Source organism: Pollachius pollachius, assembly GCF_949987615.1.
Source record: "Pollachius pollachius genome assembly, chromosome: 19".
NCBI classification, from domain to species: Eukaryota; Metazoa; Chordata; class Actinopteri; order Gadiformes; family Gadidae; genus Pollachius; species Pollachius pollachius.
The window spans coordinates 15129821-15155772 of record NC_136952.1 but is presented as its reverse complement, the minus strand read 5'-3'; the positions used below and the strand labels follow the sequence as shown (position 1 = coordinate 15155772).

The following is a 25952-nucleotide window of genomic DNA, read 5'->3' as shown; positions in this document are numbered from 1 at the left end:
CAGGGGAGAACTACGGAAGCCCTGAGGGCGGATCAGCCAAAACAAAACCCAACAATGGCTGCGGCGGTGGCGGCGGTGTCTATCCAAAGCGCTAGCCCCGCTAGAGAGCTCACCCTGTCAACTCAACAAGCAGCCAACCAGGCTACCGGTGACAGGATTAAGAAGGAAGAAGAGGGAACAGGTGAAAACCTATTTTTCTAATTTTATTTTGATTTTAATACCCACCGCTCATTCAAACATGGGCTGCGATCGGGGTGCTAACAGTTAGCCAACAGGCTATGTAGCTTAGCTGGAGTTTGTAGACCGCCTAGTATGAGTATTAATGTTTCTACAGTAACGTTAATGCAGTTCCCTATTTATGTCAACTACGTTTAGCCTGGACCAGGTTAATGCAATCCAGAAATTTAGCATAATTGATGTTGTTATGGATGTCAAGGAAGCCAGTTGTTAGCCAGAAACGTGCTAATAGTGTTGACATCTGGTGAAGATTGGTTATCAATTATGCACTACTGTGTATTGAATTTTTATTCTTTCCCCGTTGCTACCACATCCTCCTGCCATTATAATAACAAAATGTACTACTATTATACCACTCTACTACTATGCCACTGTCAAGTGTACCACTGTATTTTCGAGCTAGTAAAAGGTCGAACCTTTTGGTGACAGTAGCAGCTGCTCAAGCGTCTTAACCTGCAAGGGTTAGATAACTCATGATTAGGATGACTGTTTGATCGATCATGAAGGTCAGGGAGTTGCTTTTAAAACAAACCATGGCATTTTGATGACATGTATTGTTTCTACAGTGTGCTCAGTGTATACTTACTGTAGACTGCTGAACCCAAAGGCTGCAGTCTACCTGTAGGTATCCTTGAGCAAGATGCCCTAACCCCTATCTGCTCCTGTTTTACATGTATCTGTGTTGACTGTAAGCATTGCAAAGTGACTAAAAAGTAGATAGTAGTTCTCATGGGCCAACCAGAATGACACTTTCACGTGTTGTGAGAGTAGAAAGATCATAATATTTGAATTAAATTATATTTGCTGAAATTATAGTATAGTGGTATGCAGGGGAGGATGCAGACAAGCCAGTTCTGGGTGTGGAAGACAGTGTTCCCAAGCCTGAGTGAATGTTTGATTTGCCTTAAGGGTGAATAATACTTCTGCGTATCTGCATGCGTGCGCTGTGGAGCTTAGCATCACATACCTGCAGCTTTCCAAATATGCAAAAACAAAGGTTATGGTTAGTTTATGTAAAACTAAGTTTAGGATTAGCACAGTAAATGTAAAACTAAGGTTAAGCTTAGTTTATGTAAAACTAGTTTTAGGGTTAGTAAATGTAAAACTAAGCTAAGGGTTGGTCCATGTACTACTATAGAGGGCGATGGACACCTCGATTCCTCTTTCCTGCTAAGTTATCACTTAATTTATGATGAATGAGTCAAGGAGGTTGGCATATATGTTAAATTTCTCATTTGTAGACACATCTTCTTCATATATAGATCACAAGATGTCACTGGATTCAGGATTTTACTTATTTTGACTACACCCAGAGTCTCCGACACAGAAAAACCATCAATGCAAGCAGCAGAAGTAGAAATTAACCCTTGACCTGTGTGTTTCCAGAAGCGGAGAAGCAGAATCGTGTGGCGGTTCTACTGGAGCGCCTCCATGCCAAACACAGCGCCTCTCGTCCCTGGCAGGAGACCAGCAAGGTGGTCCGACAGGCTATGGTGAGACCCCCTGTGACTTTACGGTACTAAACTCTGTATGCAATTCTCTCTTATACTTACTCTGACCTTGAGAGGCCGCTAGTGTGTTACATCGTAACACACTTTTATATATATTTTTATATTTTATGTACTTGATATATTGTTACATGTTAGATTAAAAAAAACTTATATACGGTTAAATACAAATCTTTTTTTTTTTACAATCATGAACTGATAAAATGCAGCTTTGTACATCTTATATTTGGGCTGTTAACATAAACAAGTTAACACACATTAGCCTCTAGGGTTTTTATCAGATAAGAAATGGATCAAATCACTGTTTGATTAGATCAGTGGTTGATCCATGATACTTAGGGTGTTGGACTCTAAATCGGTCACAGCAGTGAATCATTTGTACTCCCCTAATGGCCTCAGCTCTTTTACCTGTCTGTTCACAGGAGAAGCGCGGGGCGATGCACGCAGCTGGACACCAGCTCCTCCTCACCTGCTTGGAGACCCTCCAGAGAGCCCTGAAAGGTAGGAGCACCCCCTTCCCTGGGGAGAGGGATGGAGTCTAACCGGGGAGACTGCATGCCAGTTGGTGGCAGTAATGCACCAGAAATCTTTGGGCCAAATGCTATAAAAATCAATAAGAGGAAACATGAGCAGCAGGAAAGAAAATGTAATTTTAATCTTTCCCAAGCATTTGTGCGATTTCATTTGCCTTTTTATATTCCTTCAAAGATGTATTGTATAAAATTGGGTAACGGCAGATCTCCTTCCATGTCCCCTCTTCAATACAAGTGTCCATTTGGATTTGTATTCTTTTATTTATTTATAACAGTAAAACAGTACTACCATCAGCAACCTTCTGCTTGCTGATTGGATGCTTATTTGTAAAGATGGAAGGGTTTATTCTTGTGTGATTGTATAATTTCATAAAAAAATGGAAATTCTGTAAGTAATGTATAAAAATGAGTGAACAGGGAACTCTATCCGGGAGCAGGTGTCTTGAAGCAGCCGGTCGTTTTACAGGAGAAGTCTTTACATGTCTGGTCTCTCCTCAGTGTCTTCTCTGGCCTCTATGACGGATCGTCTGGAGTCCATTGCTCGCCAGAACATGTGAGGTTCTCCCTCTACAGTGCTTCAATGTGACAACACCATACATAATAAGGATAATGACTATGGGCTGGCCCTACACACTAAAGTGCTTACCATGTATACACTAGGGATTGGTGGTCCAAGTTATAAATCAGAACCATTTGGTGCGCTGGTAACGGTTCAGGGCATGTATGTATCGTTGGGTTAATTTGCCCCAGAGATTGAAATCAACAAGGCATCCACAGAATAAACACTCAAATAGAGTTTTTGGCTGATAAAAAGTTGCCCAGCCCTGTGTGTTTATCTTCTTCCAACAAAGTTCTTGTCGTCAGTGCTTCATCCTACCTCTGTTGTGGGAATGCATTCACTGCTACACTGCGGTGTGCCCTGTAACCCATCGTGTCCTCATTGATGGCTCACTGCCGAGTCCACTCATCAAACCTCTCTGATTTCCTCCCTCCACCCTCCTCCTCCTGGGGCTGCTCGGTGCCTCCAGGCTGGGCTCCCACCTCTCCCCCTCGGGCACGGAGTGCTACATCACCTCGGACATGTTCTACGTGGAGGTGCAGCTAGAGCCGGCCGGGCAGCTGGTGGACGTCAAGGTGGCGCACCATGGAGAGAACCCAGCGGTCAGTTGCCCCCTCCCCAACCGCTCCATATTATCGATTATTTTCTTTTAGTGGTTGTTTAAGTGGGATGTTCTCAAATCAAAGACTTATCGCGGTACACAGTGTAGTCTGTGTAGAAATGATCCTAATGTGAGGTTTGAAACATCTGACAGAGAGGACACCCAGGTTTGGGTCCGACAACATACTTTAAATGTCCATATTCTACAATGCAATGAAACTCAGTTAAGCTGTTTATAATGGTATTTAGAATTCATAACAATATCGTAATATTTATCCATATCCATGATTAATTCCCTTTTTTCAATACCTCCAAACCCTAATAGTTACCGGTACCCTCTGTGGTGATGGTGTGCTGGTTACCAATGCAAGTTACCTGTGCTAGTTACTCTTTGTCTAATGGTGTTGCTGGTTATTTTTTATTCCTCTAGAATCTTTTTATCTTTTAGAGACTTTTTCGAGTTCCTCTGCGGAACCCCGCATTGGCTATTATGCTAAATGGATTTCCCTCCTTGTTATAATAACAATAATATTAATATTGGTATCCCTTCCTAATGTGTTGACTACAGAGCTGTCCAGAGCTGATTCAGCACCTGAGGTGAGAATTTATCATCCAACTTATTGATTATTGATGGAGTAATGTGTCTGCACTGAACTCCGATCAACTCCGCTGATTTTGTCTGCATGCCCTGAACACTAACGTCCCCACCGCCCTCTTCTGCCCCGCCTCAGGGAGAAGAACTTTGAAGAGTTCTCCAAGCATCTCAAGGGCCTGGTCAACCTCTACAAGGTCCCTGGAGACAAGTACGCTACCCCCTCAGTAGTGTCGTTCCCAGTAGTGACCCCCTCAGTAGTGTCGTTCCCAGTAGTGACCCCCTCAGTAGTGTCGTTCCCAGTAGTGACCCCCTCAGTAGTGTCGTTCCCAGTAGTGACCCCCTCAGTAGTGTCGTTCCCAGTAGTGACGGCATGCACAGAAAAATATCCACTAGCTATTAACTGACAATTGGTCCTTTATGCTTCAAAGTTTAGGATCAGAAAAAATGCTTTATATGTAATGATGCCTTATCAAGATTTCTATAAACTGAAAGGCTATATTGGTGAAACACATTTGAATCCATCAGGTCCAGATATACACTATATATAGAATCCTTGTGAAATATTGTTGACAATGATTAATGCTTTGATTATCTATTAACAAGAATGTTTTTTGGATGAATGTTTTATATGTGTTTGTAATGATGTCTCTCTTGTGTTTTCCAGTAAGCTGAAAACGAAGATGTACCTCGCATTGCAGTCGCTGGAGCTCGACCTCACCAAGATGATGCACATGTTCAGGTAACTAAACATAAAGTATTATTCATAACCTCATGCCTTAACCACTGCTAACCTAATGCATACACTTAAACATTTTTAACATAATACTTAAACCTTATCTTCTTCAAGTTGATGCCTAACTTTAAACATTTGATCCAAATCTTCAAAAGATAAAAATAATATTGGCAGAAATCCCATTACTCAGTCCCAAAGGGACGTGTCTTGTCGGCCATTTTGGTGAGGTCTATTTGCCGTGTGTTTCCAGGTTAGCCACCAACGCTAACACGGTGGAGACCATTCTCCACGGCAGTGTGGGCCTCCTGACGGGCCGGAGCGGCGGCCGTCTGGTGTCCCTCCAGTGCTACGTGTCTCCGTACGACGTGTTTGAGGAGGGCACCGGGACCCAGCTCCACCTGACCGACACCAACGGTGAGGGCAGGACGAGGTCACCCAGCATATCTCCACATGTTTATATCCATGTTTCACATACATGCCTACCAGTGGGCGGTACTGACTGGTAGGCTGAGCTGTCCCTCAGACATCTGGGCGGACACGCCCACTCATGATGGCATTAATGTGTTGTTTTAAAATTGTAATGGCCATTCTAAAATTGGGACCCTTTAATTGAATGGAGTGGGCATTGAATGCAAGCTGCCAGCCAGATGCCTGTGAGGTTGTGACTGTGTCAATAAGCTAATGGAGATATTGGATTGAAATATAGGAGGGTGGGATAGTGTCGCGGCTTTGGTCCCAAGTCCCCGCCCAAAAGTGCTGAGTTCACTCCCCAAGGTTCAGCCTGGCTGCCGAGCTGTAAGCATCAAGATGTCTAACGCCAGGTTTAGTTTTGAATCACCCATTAGATTAACTTTAAAGGGGACATGATGTTATGATATTACAATGATTTCTGAGTGTGGATATGATGCGTATTGCGGTGCTTTAAATATTTTGAACAAATTGGTTTAACGTTGGGGTTGGAGAATCTGCGGAGGCAAACCCTGGTTCTATGCCCTGGTGACCATTATTTCCCTTTAACCACACACACACCTCGTGGTGGAGGACATCCATGATGGTATGTGATGCCCTCACTGTGTCTCACAGTTCCCAGGACCCTGGGCGTGAGTGTGTATGTCACCGTGGAGGGAACCTCGTCCATCTACAAGCTGCCCATCGCCCCACTCATCACCGGCTCCCACCCAGTGGACAACAAAGGGTACTGCACCCTAGGAAAAGCCTGCCATAGATGTAAAGTGTATTACTTTATGTGCATTAGTACGGGCTGAATTTAACGTGTGTGTGTGTTTCAGGACACCCTCCTTCTCCTCGGTCACCAACTCCAACTGCGTGGATCTCCCTGTGTGTTTCTTTCTGAAGTTGAACCAACCAATGGCCTTCTCTCTCTCCTTCATCCAGCGCATGGGGGCTGCAACGGGTAAGTACACACGTACACACACACACACACACACACACACACACAAACAGACACACACACACACACACAGTCTATGCACCCAGGCAGAGTGCACCTATGATCACACATGTAACTTTCAACTTGTATAACTATGGAACGCTATTGTTGACCAACAGAAGTACATATTTTCCCTGAAGCAGACTTAAGCGGTATATAGCCCCCTTGTGTACAATTGAACGTGAGGTTGAAGTATGAATTAAGGCAGCTCTGTGAAGATCAGCATTGTGTTTCCGTCGCCATGCTGATCTTCACCATGGTCGTGAACAGTACGTTGACTCCAGCTCCAGCGTTGCTCGGGGTGCCAGTGTGGTAACAGCCTGTCTGTGTCTCCGTAGGGATCCCAGTGTTTGACAGCCCCCCAGCCCTCTCCCCTCTGTACCAGCTGATCGTCCACAGCCAATTACAGCGCTTGGAGGAAGGAGGACCGCCCCTTCAGCCCTCGCACAACATGCACTTCTACTCTGTAAGTGTGCACACACACATACACACACTACCCTACTCTACACCTCACTACACCACAAACAGGCTTTTAATTTATACTTTGATGGAAATCAATGGGACCAACTATGTAGGCGATCCGCCTTGTAGCAACCAATGTTAGATTCCGACCTGTGGTCCTATGCTACATGAAACTCCCTCCCTCTTCCTCTCTCATTACCTGTTCCTTTTCCACTGCCCTGGGCATAAACGACGCAAAAAGCCTAAACAAGTTTAAAGATGAACAATTAAAACTAGGTCCTAAAAAGTTGTAATACGATTGATATGTTTAATTACTTGGAAGTTAGTTCGAAAGATTTCCAAGTTTGCAACTTCCAAACTTGCATTCTCAGGTGGTTAGCGTACCAAGCTATAAACCATCTTAACTTATGTACCAAGCCCACCCATAGAACATGGTTTCTTCCACCGTTTCCCTTGTGTTGCATGCATCGTTATCTAAAATGGGACATTCCCTCTCTGCTATTCCAGTGTGACCGATCTCCCATTCCCCTCCCCTCCCAGTGTCTTCCAGACCAGCAGCACTGCTACTTCCTGAACGGCGACGCCCCCGTGCAGGACGGGCGCTCCCTGCAGGGGGCACTGGTCAGCAAGATCCCCTTCCGCCACCCGGCGCAGGTCCCGGCCATCCTGGACATCATCCGCCACCAGGCCGCCTACAACACGCTGGTGGGCAGCTGCGTCAAGCGCACCTCCGTCAAGGAAGGTAGGTGGAGCTCTACGCAGGCACGTATGGAAGGCTGGAAAGCTCCAAAGGACGCCTCATTGTAGATGTGTGTTCATGAAGATCGGCATGAAGTAAAGTGTTTCAGATGTCATGACGCCGTCTTTTACGGCGTATTTTATGACTATGACTTTATGAATTTTTAATGCTTCTTTTCCTAAACTCTACAAAGGCGTGAAAGACAGCTTATAAACGCGCTATTCAACCCGTTAAATAGTGCGTCCAATAGTTTCAGAACAGTCAAATGAGCTCCTCTGTTGGCTAAACATTGTTTTCACTTTGATCATCACGTTTTGTCTCGTTAAGTTCTCATAAAGTAGCATATGAATTAGGGTTGGGCGATATGGACCAAAAGTCATATCTCGATATCTTCAAGCAGAATATCGATTTAAGATAAATATCGATATTTGTCGACGGGGGGGGGGGCGCGCCGATTTACCATTACTATTCCTACCGTTTGGAATTGAACACAGTTTGATGGTTGAATAAACCGTGGACTAGACACTGCCTCCGCCTCGTATTTGAGAACATTATAATATATAATAATACATCAATATATCGCGGCCAAAAGCTGTGTGCGCCTCCGAAATATTATGAATGTAACGGCTGCGTGGTGGGGGGGCGTTGCTAGGTTACTTGTTTATGTTTTATGTTTGGGTCTCGCGGAGTGAGAAACCTTGAAGTTTGTTACTCAGGAGTTACCGTTATTACTATACCTACCTACCTACCTGTGTGCGTGTGAGCCGGAGGCAGAGCGGGAGAGACATAAGCAGGGTTACGAAATAGCAGGCGGCAGGCGTGGTTTGAAACTGCTGTTATTTGGAACAAATGTGCTGTAATTTCAATGCAAATTAAATTATATCGATGTTGTCAATATGGTCTCGTTCCATATCACGTTTGAAAAAATATCGATATATTTTAAATAGCGATATATCGCCCAGCCTTGATATGAATCCATATTTCCGCCTTTTATGACTATGTGCTCATGTGAGTTGGATGTGTGTTATTGTAGGCCTACATCTAGTCTTTGTGATGTTCAGTGGCTGTTTTACCAATAGTCCACATTAATTTACCTTATAAAAGCAATACCAATGTGGTATCGTTCTACACTAATAAAATAGAATTCTAATTAAAATAGAAAATCCACATCAGTAGTCTAATATGAAGTGCAGATTAAACCCCCTTCCTACAGTCGACTTTCCTCTTGTGCATTGAAAAATTCTCGTGTAGGTTGCTTTTCTTTATTGAACTGATATAAATGGCATCAATACGCTGTTCATATATCATAATATGTTAATATAACTTAATTTGTCTCATCACATGCTATGAAAGCAGGATATTTGGGTGATGCTTCAAATGCTTTGCATTTGACCTATTCAGTCCTATTGCAAAGGCTTCACCTGAAATGAGCCACGTCAGTGATCAAGTCTTCATAAGAGAGCAATAAGCAACCCCCTCTCATAGTTTTTAATGCAGAAGAGAATTGTCACCCCTCATAATGGTGAGGGGTGAAACCAATTGGTTTAATCTGTGTCATTCATTCATATTCGAATACTACTGAAGTGAATGTGGATTTTCTATTTCAGTATTTGGAGACACCTAGTGGACACACATTGTGTTATAGGCATTCATGTAGTAGCCTAGTAGAACAAGACCGCCTTCATGTGAACAGAATGGAAATGTGGATCCATATGCTACTTTCTGACCACACATATTCCTCAAGATGAGGAGCATTTTGACTGTTATGAAAACGTGCTATTTAACGCCTTCGTAAGCAGTCCAAACACCTTCGTATTTTACAGTCTGATAAAATATAATAATAACGCCGTAAATAACCACACACACACACACAGGAGAGATAGGTGCCAACTATGCCGACAAGACATATGACAGAAAACAATAGAGCAGAAAGGAAGGCTGCGTAAGGTTGGGTTATTGGGCCACAGAGGCTAAGTAAGGAGCTGCGTTTGGAGGGATGTGTCCGTCTGCTGACTAAAGCTGTGGTGTGGTGGTGTCTCCTGATGCATGCTGGGCCAGCAGAGACCTTGTTCACTGATGCTGTTTTCCTCAGACGCAGCGGGGCTCCTGCAGTTTGAGGTGTGCCCCCTTACCGACTCCACCTTCAGCGTCTCCTTCCAGCACCCGGTCAATGAATCCCTTGTGTGTGGTAAGCCTCTACCGCCGTCCCGGGTCTGTCCCCATGCACCTCGTCCCGAGGTTGAGGGTTCCATCCCCAACGTCCTCGGCGATGTGACTCCGAGGTTGTGGACGGTTACAAAATGAAAAACGATATATATTTCATGGTTAGTTACTTATGCAAAGACATGGTAGAGTGTCACAACACAGCAGGAATTGCTCAAACACTGAGCTCAGACATGGATGCATATGACATTCCAAGAGGTGAGCAAGTGGCTGTCGTACATGACAACGAAGCAAACAGGAATCTGTGTTCAAAGTGGAAAAAACAAGTAAAGAAACTTTCTTTGTTTGTGATTTTGAATTGGGTTTAAACATCGGTGTGGAAGCAGTAGAAAGTTGGGGTCACAATAATGGCCATATTAGAGTGGGCCAAATGGTTTGGGAACAACAGCCCTGCCTGCTTCTTAATGACCCGTCTCTGTATTCGCTCTGCCCCTGGACCAATGAGGGCTTTGCTTTATACTACTGGGATTATTTTGTCACGGTATGGTGTCTGAGTCCTCTGTTTCCCCCTATCTGCCTCCCCTAGTGGTGATGGAGGTGATTGACTCCAAACAGGTGGCCTGCAAGCTGTTCAAGGGAATGTCGGACGCCCTGATCTGCACCGATGATTTCATCACCAAAGTGGTCCAGAGGTGAGTAGTCCTTCATAGTGTGAAGACCTGCTAGTGCCTACTATTTACATAGAGGATGCATCTCTAGGGCTGGTTGTTGTTTGAAAATGTTCAATGCTACTTTCTTAATGACACTGTATGTTAAAGACGTAAAAAGCAGGCTTTCCACAATCTTCCCCGCCTCTGTTTCGGTGTGGATTATAATTGTTTCTCATCATGGTTAAATATTGCGCTCATTGCACATAAATGTAGCCTTTCAAATCAAGCCTTATATACAATTCCAGTGGCATATTGCGTTGGCAGTTTATCTTATTATGGGGAACTGAGGCAGAATACAAGCGCTGAAGTAGAGCTTACTTTCCTGGAGAGATACAGACTTTATTTAATTCATGGACACGTTCATGTGATTTGGATTCCCACAGAGGAAACGGGCTGATCTTTGTTTTGCACCCAAGAACAGGAATGTACCTGAATAAAACATAGGTTACTACGCCCCATCTGTCTAGCTTGATCATCACAACGGGTCCACTCTCACTGCAGGGTGGTTACCTAGTTTGATATTAAATCTGAACATTTTGCAGGTTGTCCCAATCTTTTTTTAGTAAAAGTAAAACGAATGAGAGGAGGTCATTAAAGGCTCAGCAGTTTTAAGACATTAATGCATGATACACCAACAAATGTATTTATTGACAAAACTAATACTACAAGATGTTCCATGTCAATTTTAAAGTAAATGATGTAATCTCTCTGAGGAGGGATGAGACTAGATGCATTGTAAGATCAGGCTGTCGCTTGTGCAGCCGAAAAGATTCCACCTTCCTGGACCTCGCCTTTTATACATTCTTTGTTACTCACCAGTTTGTATTCTATTTATAATTTCAATAAAATAAATATTCTTTCAAATACGTTCAAAGGACAAGCGGCTACTCTTCAGCTGTGTTATACAGTTTCATAACCTCTACATTTCTGCGTCCACACACCAGTTGAAATGTGATTGTGAAAGTGTTTCATATCGGTAACGTGTGTATTAACCTTGTATAGCACACCAATTGCCTTTTTCTTTCAATTACATTTGCAAATATGCTGCTGTTCCAGCTTTTAGATAACACCATTACCTCTTTTTTAGCCAGGAAATCCCTGTTTATACATATTATGCAATACTAGATAATAACTCAATTGTAAGCGTTTTGTCTCAGTACCTAAAAAGCACAGCGGTTGGGTACCATTCATCAGACCGCCCCCACACCAATCTCCTCCGTCTCCCCTCCCCAGGTGCATGTCCATCCCTGTGACCATGAGGGCGATCCGCAGGAAGGCGGAGACCATCCAGGCCGACACGCCGGCCCTGTCCCTCATTGCCAAGACGGTGGAGATCATGGTGAAGAACAACCTGCCTCCCTCCGGGAGCCCCTCCTACAACATGGCCGGCGACGGGGCTAACCCCATGGGCCTGCCCGGGCTCGCCGGTGGCAACACGCCCACAGGCGCCGGACCCCCCGGGGGCCCCAACTTTGCGGGCCCCATCAGCACTCTGTTCGGGATGAATCGCGGGCCGGCCCAAGCTGGGGGAGAGTGCCTGGGGCAAGCCGGGGCATCCGTCCAGCAGCAACAACAACAACAGCAGCAGCAACAGCAGCAGCAGCAGTTACAGCAAGGACAAGGTCAAGCACAAGGTCACGTGGACGACTACAACAAGGTCACCCAGAACCCCATCCTGACCAGCCTCCTGCAGATCACCGGGAGCGTGGGCTCCAGTCCCAGTTCCCAAAACGCACCGACGCAGCCTCACCAGACGCCGCCCCCCACCTCCTCCCCGGCCAGCAACACCAAGAACCACCCCATGTTGATGAACCTGTTGAAGGACAACCCCACCCAGGACTTTGCCGCGCTGTACGGCTCCAGCCCCCTCGAGAGGCAGAACTCCTCGTCCGGTTCCCCCAGGATGGACGGCATGGGTGGAGCCTGCCCAGGGAGCGGCAGCAAGGTGAAGAAGAAGCGGCTGCGGGGTACGGAGAAGGGCGGGCCGATGCCCGGCACTCCTGGCGGCGGCGGGGTCGGCCCCGGGGCTGGAGGGGGCCCCGGCGGCGGCGGTCTCGGCGGGATGGGGATGAAGGCCCAGGGGCCGTCCTCCATGCAGCAGCATCACCACCAGCACCAGGCCACGCACGCGGACGACTTCCACCGCGAGCTCTTCTCCATGGACGTGGACGCCTCGCAGAACCCCATCTTCGACGTCAACCTGCCCGGCGACGGCTTGGACACGCCCCACAGCATCACCCCGGCGCCCAGCCAGTGCGGGACCCCGCCCTCGGGTCCGGTGGTGCCCTACCACGCCCAGCCTCACGTCCAATCGCAGCAGCAGCAGCAGCAGCCCGCCCTGCCCCCCCGCATGGTCCGCCTGTCCAGCTCGGACAGCATCGGCCCGGACATCACGGAGATCCTGTCGGACCTCCCCGAGCAGACGGGTAAGGGGGGCGGCGGCGGCCCGGGCCAGCACCACATGGGCAGCGGCGGGGAGGACGGCGGGCCTCTGGACACGCCCATCCGGGACTCTTCGAGCTCGGGCCAGGGCAGCGCCGTCTTCGACTCGGCGGACATCTTCAACACCAACAGCAACGAGATCCCCTTCACGGACGCGGCGGACCTCATCGCGGACGCGACCGCCACCGCCGACACGCCCACCAGCGGCGACTCCAACTTCTTCCCCGACGCCGCCGACTTCAACCCGGACCTGCTGACGTCCGGCCACGGCTTCTCCCAGCGGTACTTCGACGACAGCTCGCCGAGCGCCGACGGGGACCTGGACCTGGTCAAAGGCTTCGGGGGGAGCAGCCAGCAGAACACGCCGTCCGGAACCCCCCAGAACCCCACGCCGCACGACCAGAGCACCCCGGAGCCCTCCATGAAGGATCCGTTCGACATGGGCATGGTTTTCGGAGGGGGGAACAGCGGCGGGGGTAAGCCCCTCCTGGTGCAAGCTCCTGATTTGGGGGACGCCCACTCCGCCCACGGGGGCGTTGGAGGCAGCCAGAGCCCACTCATGATGGCGCTGCCGGGGGCGGGCAGCGACTTCAAGAACGCAGAAGCTAAAGTGAAACAACAGCAGCAGCTGCAACAGGGACTCATGAGACCCAAGGAGGAGGGCAGCAGCAGTGGGGGAGGAGGCAGCTCGTCTGGGATGGGCATGTGTGCCGGCGGCGGCGGCATGGGGGAAGGGAAACAGGTCAAGCGCAGTAGGACACCGTCCAGCGAGGGCAAGTCCAAAGAAAAGCTGCCCAAACGCAAGAAGCTGGACACCGATGGGAAGTCCCCCTCACACAGCTCCGGGGGGCGGCCGTACACACCCCCCAGCGGGGGGTCCGGCTCCGGGGGGAGCATGGGCGGCGGAGGCTCAAAGTCCCCCGGTAGCTCGGGGCGCTCGCAGACACCCCCCGGTGGCGCCACCCCGCCTATCCCCAAGATCACCATTCAGATCCCCAAAGGGACGCTCTCCGGGGGGAAGACTTCGTCCCACGGGGGGTACACCTCCAGTAGCTCCGCCTCCAGCAGCGCTGTGGGGATGGGGGCGGGCAGCGGCGGCAGTAAAAGTCATCACACCCACTCGTCCTCTTCCTCCGGCAAGATCAAGACCAAGGAGGGAGCCATGGCCCAGGGCAGCAGCTCCAAGCCCGGCGGGGGGATGGGGCCAGGGCAGTCCCAGTCCAAAGGGTCCTCTCAGGGAATGGGGGTCAAGCCGGGGTCTTCCCCCATCACCAAGCACGGGCTGACCGGACCGGGTGGCGGTGGGGGTGGGATCGGAAGCAGTAACAAGATGAAACCTCTAGGGGGCAAGCCTCCCGGGTCGCTGATGAACCCCAACATGAAGCCCAACATCTCCCCCTCGCACTCCCGCTCCGGCAGCTCCGGGGAGAAGCTGTCCTCCCCCATGAAGATGCAGCAGTCCGGGGTCCCCGGGACTCCGCCCTCCTCCAAGGCCAAGTCCCCGATGGGCTCCGGGGGGGGCGGCAGCTCGGGAGGGTCCAAGTCGTCCTCCGGGGGCGGGATGGGGTCCCAGAAGCCGATGGGAGGGGGCTCGTCCTCCGGCACCATGTCTTCCTCCTCCTCGTCCGGCTCCTCCTCCGGCTCCATGGCCTTCTCAGGCGGGTCGCAGTCCCAGTACGGAGGAGGAGGTGGTGGATCAGGGGGAGGAGGTGGAGGACAAGGGGGAGGTGGTGGGAATAGCGGCGGAGGAGGTGGAGGAGGAGGAGGAAGTGGGGGAGGTAGTGGAGGTGGGGGAGGCAGCAGCGGTGGTGGGGGAAACCAGAACAATGCAAACAACCCAAACGCCAAAGGGAAGTCCCCCAGCCGCAACAAGAAACCGTCCCTAACAGCGGTCATCGACAAGCTGAAGAGCGTGGGAGGCGGCGGGGTCGGGGAGGACGGTTGCGAGGTGGGGCCCCCGACAGGCGGCCCAGCGGGAGCGCCACCGGGTCCGGGGAACGTACCCAACAGTGCACCTCCGAACATGGGCCCTTCGAAGCACCCCATGTCCTCCCAAGGGGGCGACTACAAGCGGGAGAAGTCCGAGAAGGAGGCCAAAGCCAAGGTTTCGGTTCCGGGCCCCGGTGGGGATAAAAAGCTGATGGACACCAAGTCGGCCGGGGGTGTCCCCGGAGCCGGCCTGGCCAAGATCATCATCAGCAAACCGGACGGCAGCTCGCCAAGCATCAAGGCCAAGGTGAGCCTCCAGAAGGCCGGCGAGGGCGGTGGCGGCGGCATCGGCGATTCCATGCGCCCGCAGATCTCCAGCCTCAAGGCCTCGCCCCTCTTCAGCGGCTCCACCCCGAGCAACAGCCGCTCGCCGGGATACATGCCGCTCAACCACGACAGCGAGAGCGAGTCGGGCAGCAGCTCGGTGGCGGAGAAGTCCCACCAGAACAGCCCCAGCTCGGACGACGACCAGAGCATGCGGCCCCACGCCCCGCAGGACTTCATGAGCTCCATGCCGCTGAGCTCCGGAGAGAAGCACAAGAAACACAAGAAGGAGAAGAAGAAGCAGAAGGAGAGGGAGCGCGAGAGGGAGCGCGAGAGGGACCGCGAGAGGGACCGCGAGAAGGAGAAGAAGAAGTCCTCCATGTCGATGGGGCCCTCCTCGCACCCCATAAAGCCCGACAGCTGGTCCCGCTCTCCCATCTCGGCCTCGGACTCGTCCATCTCCATGATGGGCCCCGAGCGGCCCCCCAGACCCAGTCCCGTGTACATACGAAACGAGGACGACGACCTCATGGACTCTGCTCTCACCGGCAACCTTTAACCTTTTAACTCTTTACATTTGACTTTTTAAAAAGTGTTGTTTTTTCTTTCCCAGCGCATGCCATTCTACCGAGAAATCAAAGTATCTATTTACTGAGCTGCCACTGAGTTAATAGTAGGAGCCGGTTTATTCCAAGAGCCCCTCTATGCAAGATGAAATTTGGGGAGTGTCTGGATTTGGGGGTGGTAAGCCCCTCCCATTAGCTGACTAAATCCAAAGGGGCGTGGTTTAACGTGAAGCTCCACTCACCATAGCAACGCCCTCCCAAGTTGCATCGAGGGGAACTTGTATTTTCCTGAAGTATTAAGCCCCACTGATGCTCTATTTTTAAAAGGTTATTTTTACAACTGATCTGTGCATAGTATGAATGAGAGTTTAACTGCAATGCAAATTTTAAATTGAAAAAGGTGGTGGTACATCACCACCTTCCTGTCTTAAACCGCTCAATGAGGATTCCCAGTTCCTCAAGTTTCATTGGGGGAAAAGCTTCTTACAGTATATTTTTAAAAGGTTAAGATCTATCTCTTTGTTGTCTTCTCTGTTTATTATTTTTATTATGATTCGTTGCATTTGTAGTTCGATGTTGTGGGCTGTTGTCAACTATCACTTTTAATGGAAGTGAGACATTTTGTTTAAAAAAGATGTTTGTTATATAAAAGAAAAAAGTATTCATAAGAGATGCGTTTGTTTTGTTCTTTTTCATGCAAATGGAAATTTGTAAAAGCTTTCAAAAATGTACTATTGATTAGAGACTGTACTGTAAACTGAGGAAACCATGTGTCTAACTTTTAAAGGACCCATGGCATGAAAATTTCAATTAGCCCACTACTTCAGCCTTCGTAACTTGGTCAATTGTTTATCGTTAACCTTCGTTCAAAGGTTTAACAAATCAAGACACTGGTTTCTTCAATCATCTGGAAACAGAATTTCGATTACCTCTATACTTTTTTCATAATCACAGTATAAGTTCCATATTGGCTTCGTTTTCAGTTGGTCTCATTGATTTACGCTGAGGCAACAGCGCGAGGACGTGCAGGCAGTGTTGCCAGATTGGCCGATTTTCCCGCTCAATTGGAATACTTTTAATCACGCTAGGTTGAAAAAAATTAGCATTAGGCGAGTACATACAGTTTCGGCTGTTTTAAAAAAAACTGGCGGGTTTATTATAATTATTTCTACAAACATCAATCAATACCATACTTTCATATGGCATATCGTTTGTGCAGCTGTTACTTCAGCTACTACTTCTACTTCAGCGATTACTACGTCAGCTACTACTACTACTACAGCTACTACCACCACTATTACCATACTATCTTCCAGCTTTGACAGTATTACAGTTTAGCTTCCATCTTTTGTAACAATGAATTTCAGCAATTTGCTTCTTCAGATAATGCTACTTCTGTCAGTTTTAAATTTCAGCTTCCAATTTTTTTAGCAGTGCACTGCAATACATTTGACCTTTTCCGATTTTTCAGCAGTGCAGGGCAATACATTTGACCTTTCAGATTCTTCAGTTCAATTCCTTTTACATTTCTGAATATTTAGCAATGCTTTGCGCTTTTCATTCTGTTGTCACTTTATTTTTTTCCAACCATTTACATTGTTAAATGGTGTGCATATTAACATTGTTTACTCCATTTAGACTTTTGAACTCTGTTCAAATCACTTCACTTAATTTAAGCCATTTAAGGTTTCTTCATGTATTCTATGTGGCTTCATTAAAACATATTTTCAACCTCACTTTGTACTACAGCACTCACCGCATTTTCTGCAGGAAATGCATTTTCTTGTTTTATATTGTTATCTTTACATATTTGAACTGTTGGAAGGACATTCCAGCTCTGCTGCTATGGTTACCAACAGAGAGCTGAGCTCTGGAGAATCATCTGCTAAGCTTTAACTGAAGATATGGTAAGAGTCATCGGCTGAACACACAAGAACATTCAGTTGGCTCACTAAGCTGTCAATCACCCATATGCTTTATTAACAAGTATAATGGATAAGTAAGACCCTTACATGACCACAATAAACACGACAAAAATAACCCATCTATATTCAGTTGTAAGTCATCACAACATGAAAATCATCAGCCTTTCCTAAAGGCTACTTGCATATTATAATATACTAATATAATATTTATATTTTTGTCATTCATCGTGGATTTCTAATTTAATCGGATCATTAGTTTAGCCAATTTCCTTTGGATTGCAAATATATTTGAAACCTATAGATGGCAGCAAATAGGTGAAATAGACCGAACTTAAATGAACTGAAAATAATATTATTCATTACCCAGTACTTAACAGTGGGTGTAATAATCAATAATGAATCAACAATATTTGCAAAGGTTATTTATTGTTTTTCTTTGATTTACATATATGTATGTGCATAACTGAGAATTCGAGATGGGGAAACGTCCCTTCTCATCGCAACAAGCATCATCTTCATATCGTCCACTAATAAACAACTTCAGCTGCGAGCGTCCGCCTCACCCTCACTACGGGATCTGCGCGCACAACTCAAACGGTCCTCGCTCCCGTTTTAACGACGTGAAGTTAGAGGAGTTAAAGCTACACACGGAGCGGGTCCACTTAATGTATCGAAAGGCAGGTCTTCCATGTTTAATAATGCCATATTGCATTATATTGAGATTTTGCAGATTGGTTATAACTGAGTTTGGCTGAGGTAAAGTGCAGAGTATAGCTATTAAACTACAATGCTAGCGAAAACTATGATTCTGCAGTCTATGAACTTAACTTACTGAGATGTGCACTGTTGCAGCGTGTGAGTTAGGAATGGAACTGTGGGTGTGGGTGTTTCTAGTTAACATAATATCCCACACACACACACACACACACACACACACACACACACACACACCATGTAGTAGGCCTATAATTAGTCACAGACTTTAAACATCAACTGGCCATATTTGCATAACTGACAACCCAACTCACTCTAACCAGTACACTAATATTTTATTAGTGTACAGCTTTTAGATAACGGCTTTTATAAAAAGTTTCTTCCACTAAATTCAGACCAAGCCCATGAGGAGCAGGTATGGGTCAGAACACCCATCCCAAAATATCTGCAGTTGGAAGATATTGTCCTGAGTGTAACCCCGCCCTTCTAAAGAGGAGTTCAGGTCTCGTTGGTCCACCACAAACACAAGCCTCCCTGGAATGTTGGTTCATTTTCTTTTTTTAAGGAAACGCCTCAAATTGATTTCAAATGTCCCACCATCTGTTGTTTGCCTGCAGACTTGCAGCTCAATGCTTTTTCAACCGCCCCGGAACAAACTGTTCTGACATTCAGGAGATTCCCAGTTGTTCTCTCTGCTGGTTGTCTTTGAGGGTACTGTAACAGTGGTTCTGCAGTCACAGCTCTCTGTGCCTTAGTTCCAGCGGTCTGCGTCCCAGCAGTATACCACCCTCACCTGTCACTCATTACCCCTAATCATCGTCTTCCTGCTCCCTAGAAACGGCCCTCAGTTTCGATTCACACCAGCTGTCTCTTTTCCTTCTTTCAACCCTTTTTACCTTTTTTATATAGCTCCAAAATAGACAAAATATATATATCAAAGTTTGGAGCCATACACCTCGTAACTCAAAGGGTTACAAGGTTTCGAGTGGGGGATTGGGGAAGCTGTAAGAGGTCTTTGAGCAAGTCTATCTTCATAGGCTGTGTTGAAGGTAAGCACGGCTGTTTTGTAGTCCATAGGCCATCTCGTGAACAGGACATTAGAAATCCATCATACTCATTAAGCCATACTTGAAAGGCTACTTCTCATGGCAGTCGATCAATTTGATCATTGATCTCATTGAAACAAAAATATAAAACTTTTACAGACTCTATAGCATTCACTTCATTGGTGTTATGGTTGATGGTTGCGTTGTTGTCACCCATCTAGGAATGGAGGACTTTCACAGCACTGTGCAGAGCCAGGTCTGACCTAAGAACTGTTCCGAGGTCCTGACATTGACCTTCACATGCTAGTGATCAAGCTGGAGGAACATAACCCTAACCCTTTCCTGGACAACTTGTAGTCCTCTGAGCATCCCTCAAGTTCAGTAGCATATTCATTTCAGTACTTTTTTTTTTTATTTCAGGGTCCGTTAAAAATACAGTTTTATCTGTTAAATATTATCTCAAAATGGGACAAAGGTTTTAATAAAAACAAACATTAATGCAGCAGCACAGGACACATCTTATTCAGAAGTTGACATGTTTTTCTTGTTTCCCCTTACCTCCAGCCATCACCTGGAGAGACCAGGGGATGGCTGTTGAAGCCTCATCTTCAGCTGGACTGGCCCCGGTCCCTTGTCCGTCCTCCAGGGCGATCTCCTCCCTGGACAGAGGAGCCTTGACACATTCTTCAGTCTGGGAATGACTGGGGGGGGTGAGCATCCCCCGTTGGTGTCCTTGGGTTACGAAGTGACACCTTTCCTGTGAGCACATCTCTTCCGCACAGTGTGGGTTTAAACACAAGCCGGTGGGACATCAGACGGCGCAGATTATCTATTGATCTGTCATTTATTTGTGTAGGCATATGTAAATGATCAATATGTTGAATCTCTGTAATTGATATATCTATATATCAATCTATAATCGATTTATCCTTCTATACTGTATGTATCTATTTAAAGCAATGGTAGGCCATTTGGAGAAACCGGCCAGAGAAAGCTAGATTTTTAAAGAATCCACATTCTTTAAATTTTTTGCCAGAGCATTTGTTTTATTGATTGCTGTCGGGATGTAAAGAGAATTTCAACAAATAGCACAACAAAAGCTTGGATAATAAAGTGTAACCCTAGCTTTAAGTTAATATGAACTGTGTTCTCTTCATTCACATTGGAGGCTACACAAGTTGAAGGGCTGTTCTCTGTGAACGTTGGCCAGTAAACGGCGTCCATGGCTCGACTCGGCACTGTAACGTGAGCGTTTGGCTGAACCCAAGTGCACAGACTGGCGAAGAGCGTGGAACAGTGTCAATCGTTTATTCGGATTCAGGATCGGCAGGCAGAATAGTCAGACAGGCGGGGATCAGGAGCAGGCAGAATAGTCAGACAGGCGGGGATCAGGAGCAGGCAGGATAGTCAGACAGGCGGGGATCAGGAGCAGGCAGGATAGTCAGACAGGCGGGGATCAGGAGCAGGCAGGATAGTCAGACAGGCGGGGATCAGGAGCAGGCAGGATAGTCAGACAGGCGGGGATCAGGAGCAGGCAGGATAGTCGGACAGGCGGGGATCAGGAACCGGCAGAATAGTCAGACAGGCGGGGGTCAGGAGCAGGCAGGATAGACAGGCGAGGATCAGAGAGCAGGCAGGATAGGTGGTAGGTCAGGATTCGAATCGCGGGAAAGCACTGTGAAACACAAGAGACAATCTGGCAGGGAATGTTTGGGAGGAAAGGACTGATATAGGGGAAACACAGGTGAAGGTGGTTGGATTAATTGGGAGTGATCAGGGTGGCAGGCAGGTGAATGGGAAAACCAGGGGCGGATCATGACAGTACCCCCTCCGGCAAGGGACGGCTCCAGACGTCCTAAATCGAACAGGGAGAGTGGAGGGGGCCCGGAGGAGGGTTAGAATTCCTCCGAGGCCTCAGAGATTGCGTCCTCCGAAGAGGAGGAGGACGCGGCATCGGAGTTCCTTCTCCCCGGCAGGTCAGAGGAACCACTCGCCGGTGGAACTGTAGCGGGCGGGTGGGAGGACGGGGCAGGTTGGTCAGGCCGGGATCGGTGGAAGTCAGAGATAAGACGGGGATCCATGATGAAGCGAGCTGGGATCCAGGAGCGCTCCTCCGGACCGTACCCCTCCCAGTCCACCAGATACTGGACCCCACGTCCACGGCGGCGGGAGCGGAGGAGACGCCGGACGGTGAACACTGGACCCCCATCGACGAGCTGAGGGGGAGGAACGGGGGGAGCCAGAGGGCTCTCCTGGACAGGTTTGACCTTGGTGACATGGAAGGTGGGATGGATCCTCATGGAACGAGGGAGCTGAAGGCGTACCGCCACAGGGTTTATGACGCGGATTATGGGGAATGGTCCAATGAACTTGGGAGCCAGCGTGCGATTCTCCACCTTGAGAGGTAGGTCACGGGTGGAGAGCCAGACCTTCTGGCCAAGTCGGTAGGCAGGAGCCGGCGTGCGGTGCTTGTTGGCAGCAGAAGCATGGCAATCTGCAGCCTTGGAGAGAGCAGTGCGCGCCCGGGTCCAGGTGCGTCGACAACGACGGATCAGGGCTTGTGCCGAGGGGCAGGAAGACTCCTTCTCCAGGTCGGGGAATAGGGGTGGCAGGTACCCGTAGGCGCACTGAAAAGGAGAGAGACCGGTGGACGAACAGGTGAGGGTGTTATGCGCATATTCTACCCATACCAGTTGGTCAGACCAGGAGGCCGGGTTACGGTTCACCAGGCATTGAAGGGTGGTCTCCAGATCCTGATTAACCCTCTCGGTCTGTCCATTTGACTGGGGATGGAAGCCGGAAGATAGACTGACGGTAGCCCCGACTAGGCTGCAGAACTCCCTCCAGAAGGCCGAGGTGAACTGGGGCCCCCGGTCAGAGACGACATCGGTGGGTAACCGATGGAGGCGGAAGACGTGGTGGAGGAGCAGGTCCGCAGTCTCTCTGGCAGAGGGGAGTTTAGTAAGGGGGATGAAATGGGCCAGCTTACTAAACCGATCCACAAGGGTGAGGACGACAGTGTGGCCCTTGGACGCGGGAAGACCAGTCAAGAAGTCCAGAGAGATGTGCGACCAGGGACGATGGGGAATGGGCAGGGGGTGCAGGAAGCCGGCAGGGGGGCGGCGAGAGGTCTTACTCTGGTTACACACGGGGCATGCGTTGATGAAGCCCCGGACATCCTCCTCCAGTGACGACCACCAGAAGCGCCGTCGCAGGAAGTCCTGGGTCCGCTGGATGCCGGGATGGCAGGTGAGTCGGGAAGCGTGACCCCACTGGAGCACGTCGGAGCGGAGGGAGGCTGGAACGAACAGGCGGTCAGGGGGACAGGAACTGGGGGCTGGCAGATTAAGGGAGGCGGCCCTTACCTTCTCCTCAATCTCCCAGGTGACAGCGACAAGGCAGGAGGCCGGGACAATAGTGGAGGATTCAGCCGTCTCATCAGGGAACTCGGGGAACTGTCGAGAAAGGGCATCTGGTTTAGTGTTCCGAGAGCCAGGGCGATAGGACAGGGTGAAGTTAAACCGGTCGAAAAACAATGACCAGCGGGCCTGTCTGGAGTTTAGTCTCTTGGCGGTTTGGATATACTCCAGGTTTCGGTGGTCAGTCCAAACCAGGAACGGAACCCTGGTTCCCTCTAGCCAGTGCCGCCACTCCTCCAGGGCCAGCTTCACCGCCAGAAGCTCCCTGTTTCCAATATCATAATTTCTCTCCGGGGGGGTTAGGCGACGAGAGAAAAAAGGTACACGGGTGGACCTTCTGGTCGGAGGATGAACGCTGGGAGAGGATCCCCCTACTCCCACACCAGATGCGTCCACCTCCACAATGAACTGACGTTCGGGGTCGGGGATCTGGAGGATGGGGGAGGTGGTGAAGCGGGTCTTGAGGGCTTCGAAGGACTCTTGAGCAGCGTCAGACCAACGGAAAGGAACCTTGGGTGAGGTGAGGGCCGAGAGGGGGGAGGCGATGGAGCTGAACCCTCGGATGAAACGCAGATAAAAGTTGGCGAACCCCAGGAAACGCTGCAGCTGCTTGCGTGTCTCCGGGGTAGCCCAGGATGTCACAGCAGAGACCTTGGCCGGATCCATCTGAAGACTGTCCTTAGCAATAATATACCCTAGGAAGGTGACAGGGAGCATGGAACTCGCACTTCTCCGCTTTGACGAACAAGGAGTTGTCCAGGAGGCGACGGAGAACTGAGCGGACGTGGGTGACGTGTTCCACGAGATTGCGGGAGAAAATCAGGATATCATCCAGATAAACAAAGACAAACTTGTCAATCATGTCCCGCAGCAGGTCGTTGACTAGCGCTTGAAAGACTGCCGGGGCATTGGTCAAGCCGAAGGGCATCACGAGGTACTCGTAATGCCCCGTTGGGGTGTTGAAGGCCGTCTTCCACTCGTCTCCCTCTCTGATACGGACCAGGTGGTAGGCGTTCCTCAGGTCGAGTTTGGTGAAGACCGTTGCCCCCTGGAGCAGCTCAAAGGCGGAGGAGAGTAGTGGAAGGGGGTAGCGGTTCTTCACTGTGATGTTGTTCAGACCTCGATAGTCGATACAGGGTCTCAGGGACTTGTCCTTCTTGCCCATGAAGAAGAACCCGGCCCCAGCCGGTGACGAGGAGGGTCGGATGATCCCAGTGGCTAGGGAACTCTTGATATAGTCCACCATGGCCCCTCGCTCAGGGATAGAGAGGGAGTACAAGCGTCCCTTGGGGGGTGAAGTGTCCGGAAGTAGGTCAATGGCACAGTCGTAGGGACGGTGAGGGGGCAAGGAGGTGGCCCTGGCCTTATTGAAGACCTCTCTGAGGTCATGGTAAATGGCAGGGACCCCGGAGACGTCCGAGGCTGGAGCAGGAGCGAGAGCAACAGGATTCGGTGAAGAGATCCTGAGACAGGATTGCTGACAGGTGACTCCCCATTCTCGGATGGAGCAGATGGACCAGTCGATGTTGGGGTTGCGTCTGCGAAGCCAGGAGTGACCCAAGATGACCGGCTGGTTGGGTGTGGGCAGGAGCATGAACTGAATGGTCTCCCTGTGGCCTCCAGGCAGGAGCATGTACACAGGATTTGTCCGGGAAGTTACCCTTCCCAGCACGTGTCCATCCAGGGCTCTGGCGGAGATCGGCACTGGCAGTCTCTCTGGATGGAGTCCCAGCCGAAGAGCGAGGGACCGATCCATGATGCTCTCGTCTGCCCCTGAATCGACAAGTGCGGTTATGGGATGGGAACCGGAGGGCAACAGGAGCTCACCGGAGAGAGTGGGTCTTGTGGAAGAGGCAGAGTCAGAGATGATCGGTGATGTGTCCAGGCAGACCACAGTACAGGCAGAGGTTCAGCCTCCGTCTTCTCTCTTTCTCCTCCGGGGAAAGATGGGTGCGACCCAGCTGCATTGGCTCCAGATTCCCCATTCTCAGGGAAGCGGTTGGGGTCTGCGGCAGGAAGGCAGAGGTTGCCGGGAACAATGGGTGAACAGGGCTGCGTGGCGGAACCTCAGAACACCTCTCCCTCCTGCGAGCCTGGATTCGGAGGTCGAGGCGGGTAGCAAGCTCGATCAGAGCTTCCAGTGATGATGGCGGGTCGTAGGCAACCAGCTCATCCTTGATGTACCCAGCCAGTCCTTGTAGGAAGACATCGCGGAGAGCGGCCGGGTTCCAATCACAACTGGGGGCCCTGGTGCGGAAGTCGATGGCGTAGTCCGAAACTGAACGACGTCCCTGGGACAGGGCTAACAACTCCCGCCCGGCCTCGGCTCCCAGAGAACCGGTTCCGAAGACTCTCCTGAGCTCTTCGGCAAAGGAGTGGAAGGAGCGGCAGGCGGAGGTACCTCTCTGCCATTCAGCGGTGCCCCAAAGACGCGCCCGTCCGGAGAGATGATTTACGGCGTAAGCCACCCGGGCTTCTTCGGAGGCGAAAGTGAGTGGCTGAAGGGAGAAGAGAATTGTGCAATTGCACAGGAAGGCGTTGCAGGTGGTAGGATCACCATCGTAGCGTTCGGGGACTCCTACACTAGGCTCACGGAGTAGCGGAGCCGGAGTCTCGGTCGCCGCTGGGGCAGGAGGTGAAGCGGTGGCGCCGGTCTGGACGTTCGCCAATTCCTGGCGGATTCGCATCAGGTTTTGCTGTCCCTGAGCCGTGACGTCCATCATCTGCTGTAGCGCGCTCTCCATCCGGGAGATGCGGTCGTCCATCTGGGCTGGGTCCATTGTTGGCCAGATTGTTCTGTAACGTGAGCATTTGGCTGAACCCAAGTGCACAGACTGGCGAAGAGCGTGGAACAGTGTCAATCGTTTATTCGGATTCAGGATCGGCAGGCAGAATAGTCAGACAGGCGGGGATCAGGAGCAGGCAGGATAGTCAGACAGGCGGGGATCAGGAGCAGGCAGGATAGTCGGACAGGCGGGGATCAGGAACCGGCAGAATAGTGAGACAGGCGGGGGTCAGGAGCAGGCAGGATAGTCAGACAGGCGGGGATCAGGAACCGGCAGAATAGTCAGACAGGCGGGGATCAGGAGCAGGCAGGATAGTCAGACAGGCGAGGATCAGAGAGCAGGCAGGATAGGTGGTAGATCAGGATTCGAATTGCGGGAAAGCACTGTGAAACACAAGAGACAATCTGGCAGGGAATGTTTGGGAGGAGAGGACTGATATAGGGGAAACACAGGTGAAGGTGGTTGGGTTAATTGGGAGTGATCAGGGTGGCAGGCAGGTGAATTGGAAAACC

The 25952-nt window shown here is 49.7% G+C and overlaps 1 protein-coding gene across 1 annotated transcript; it reads left to right on the top strand.

The window, feature by feature from the left end:
* Positions 1-54: 54 nt before the first annotated feature.
* med1 (mediator complex subunit 1) lies at positions 55-17213 on the top strand (the record flags this gene model as incomplete). Its single annotated transcript, XM_079756355.1, has 16 exons — positions 55-181; positions 1624-1730; positions 2168-2246; positions 2777-2831; positions 3307-3439; positions 4006-4034; positions 4169-4240; positions 4697-4771; positions 5016-5179; positions 5849-5960; positions 6055-6179; positions 6554-6681; positions 7218-7419; positions 9509-9604; positions 10166-10271; positions 11523-17213. 16 exons carry the CDS (start codon positions 55-57, stop codon positions 15541-15543), a joined length of 5631 nt encoding a protein of 1876 aa, XP_079612481.1. The 3' UTR covers positions 15544-17213.
* Positions 17214-25952: the final 8739 nt, after the last annotated feature.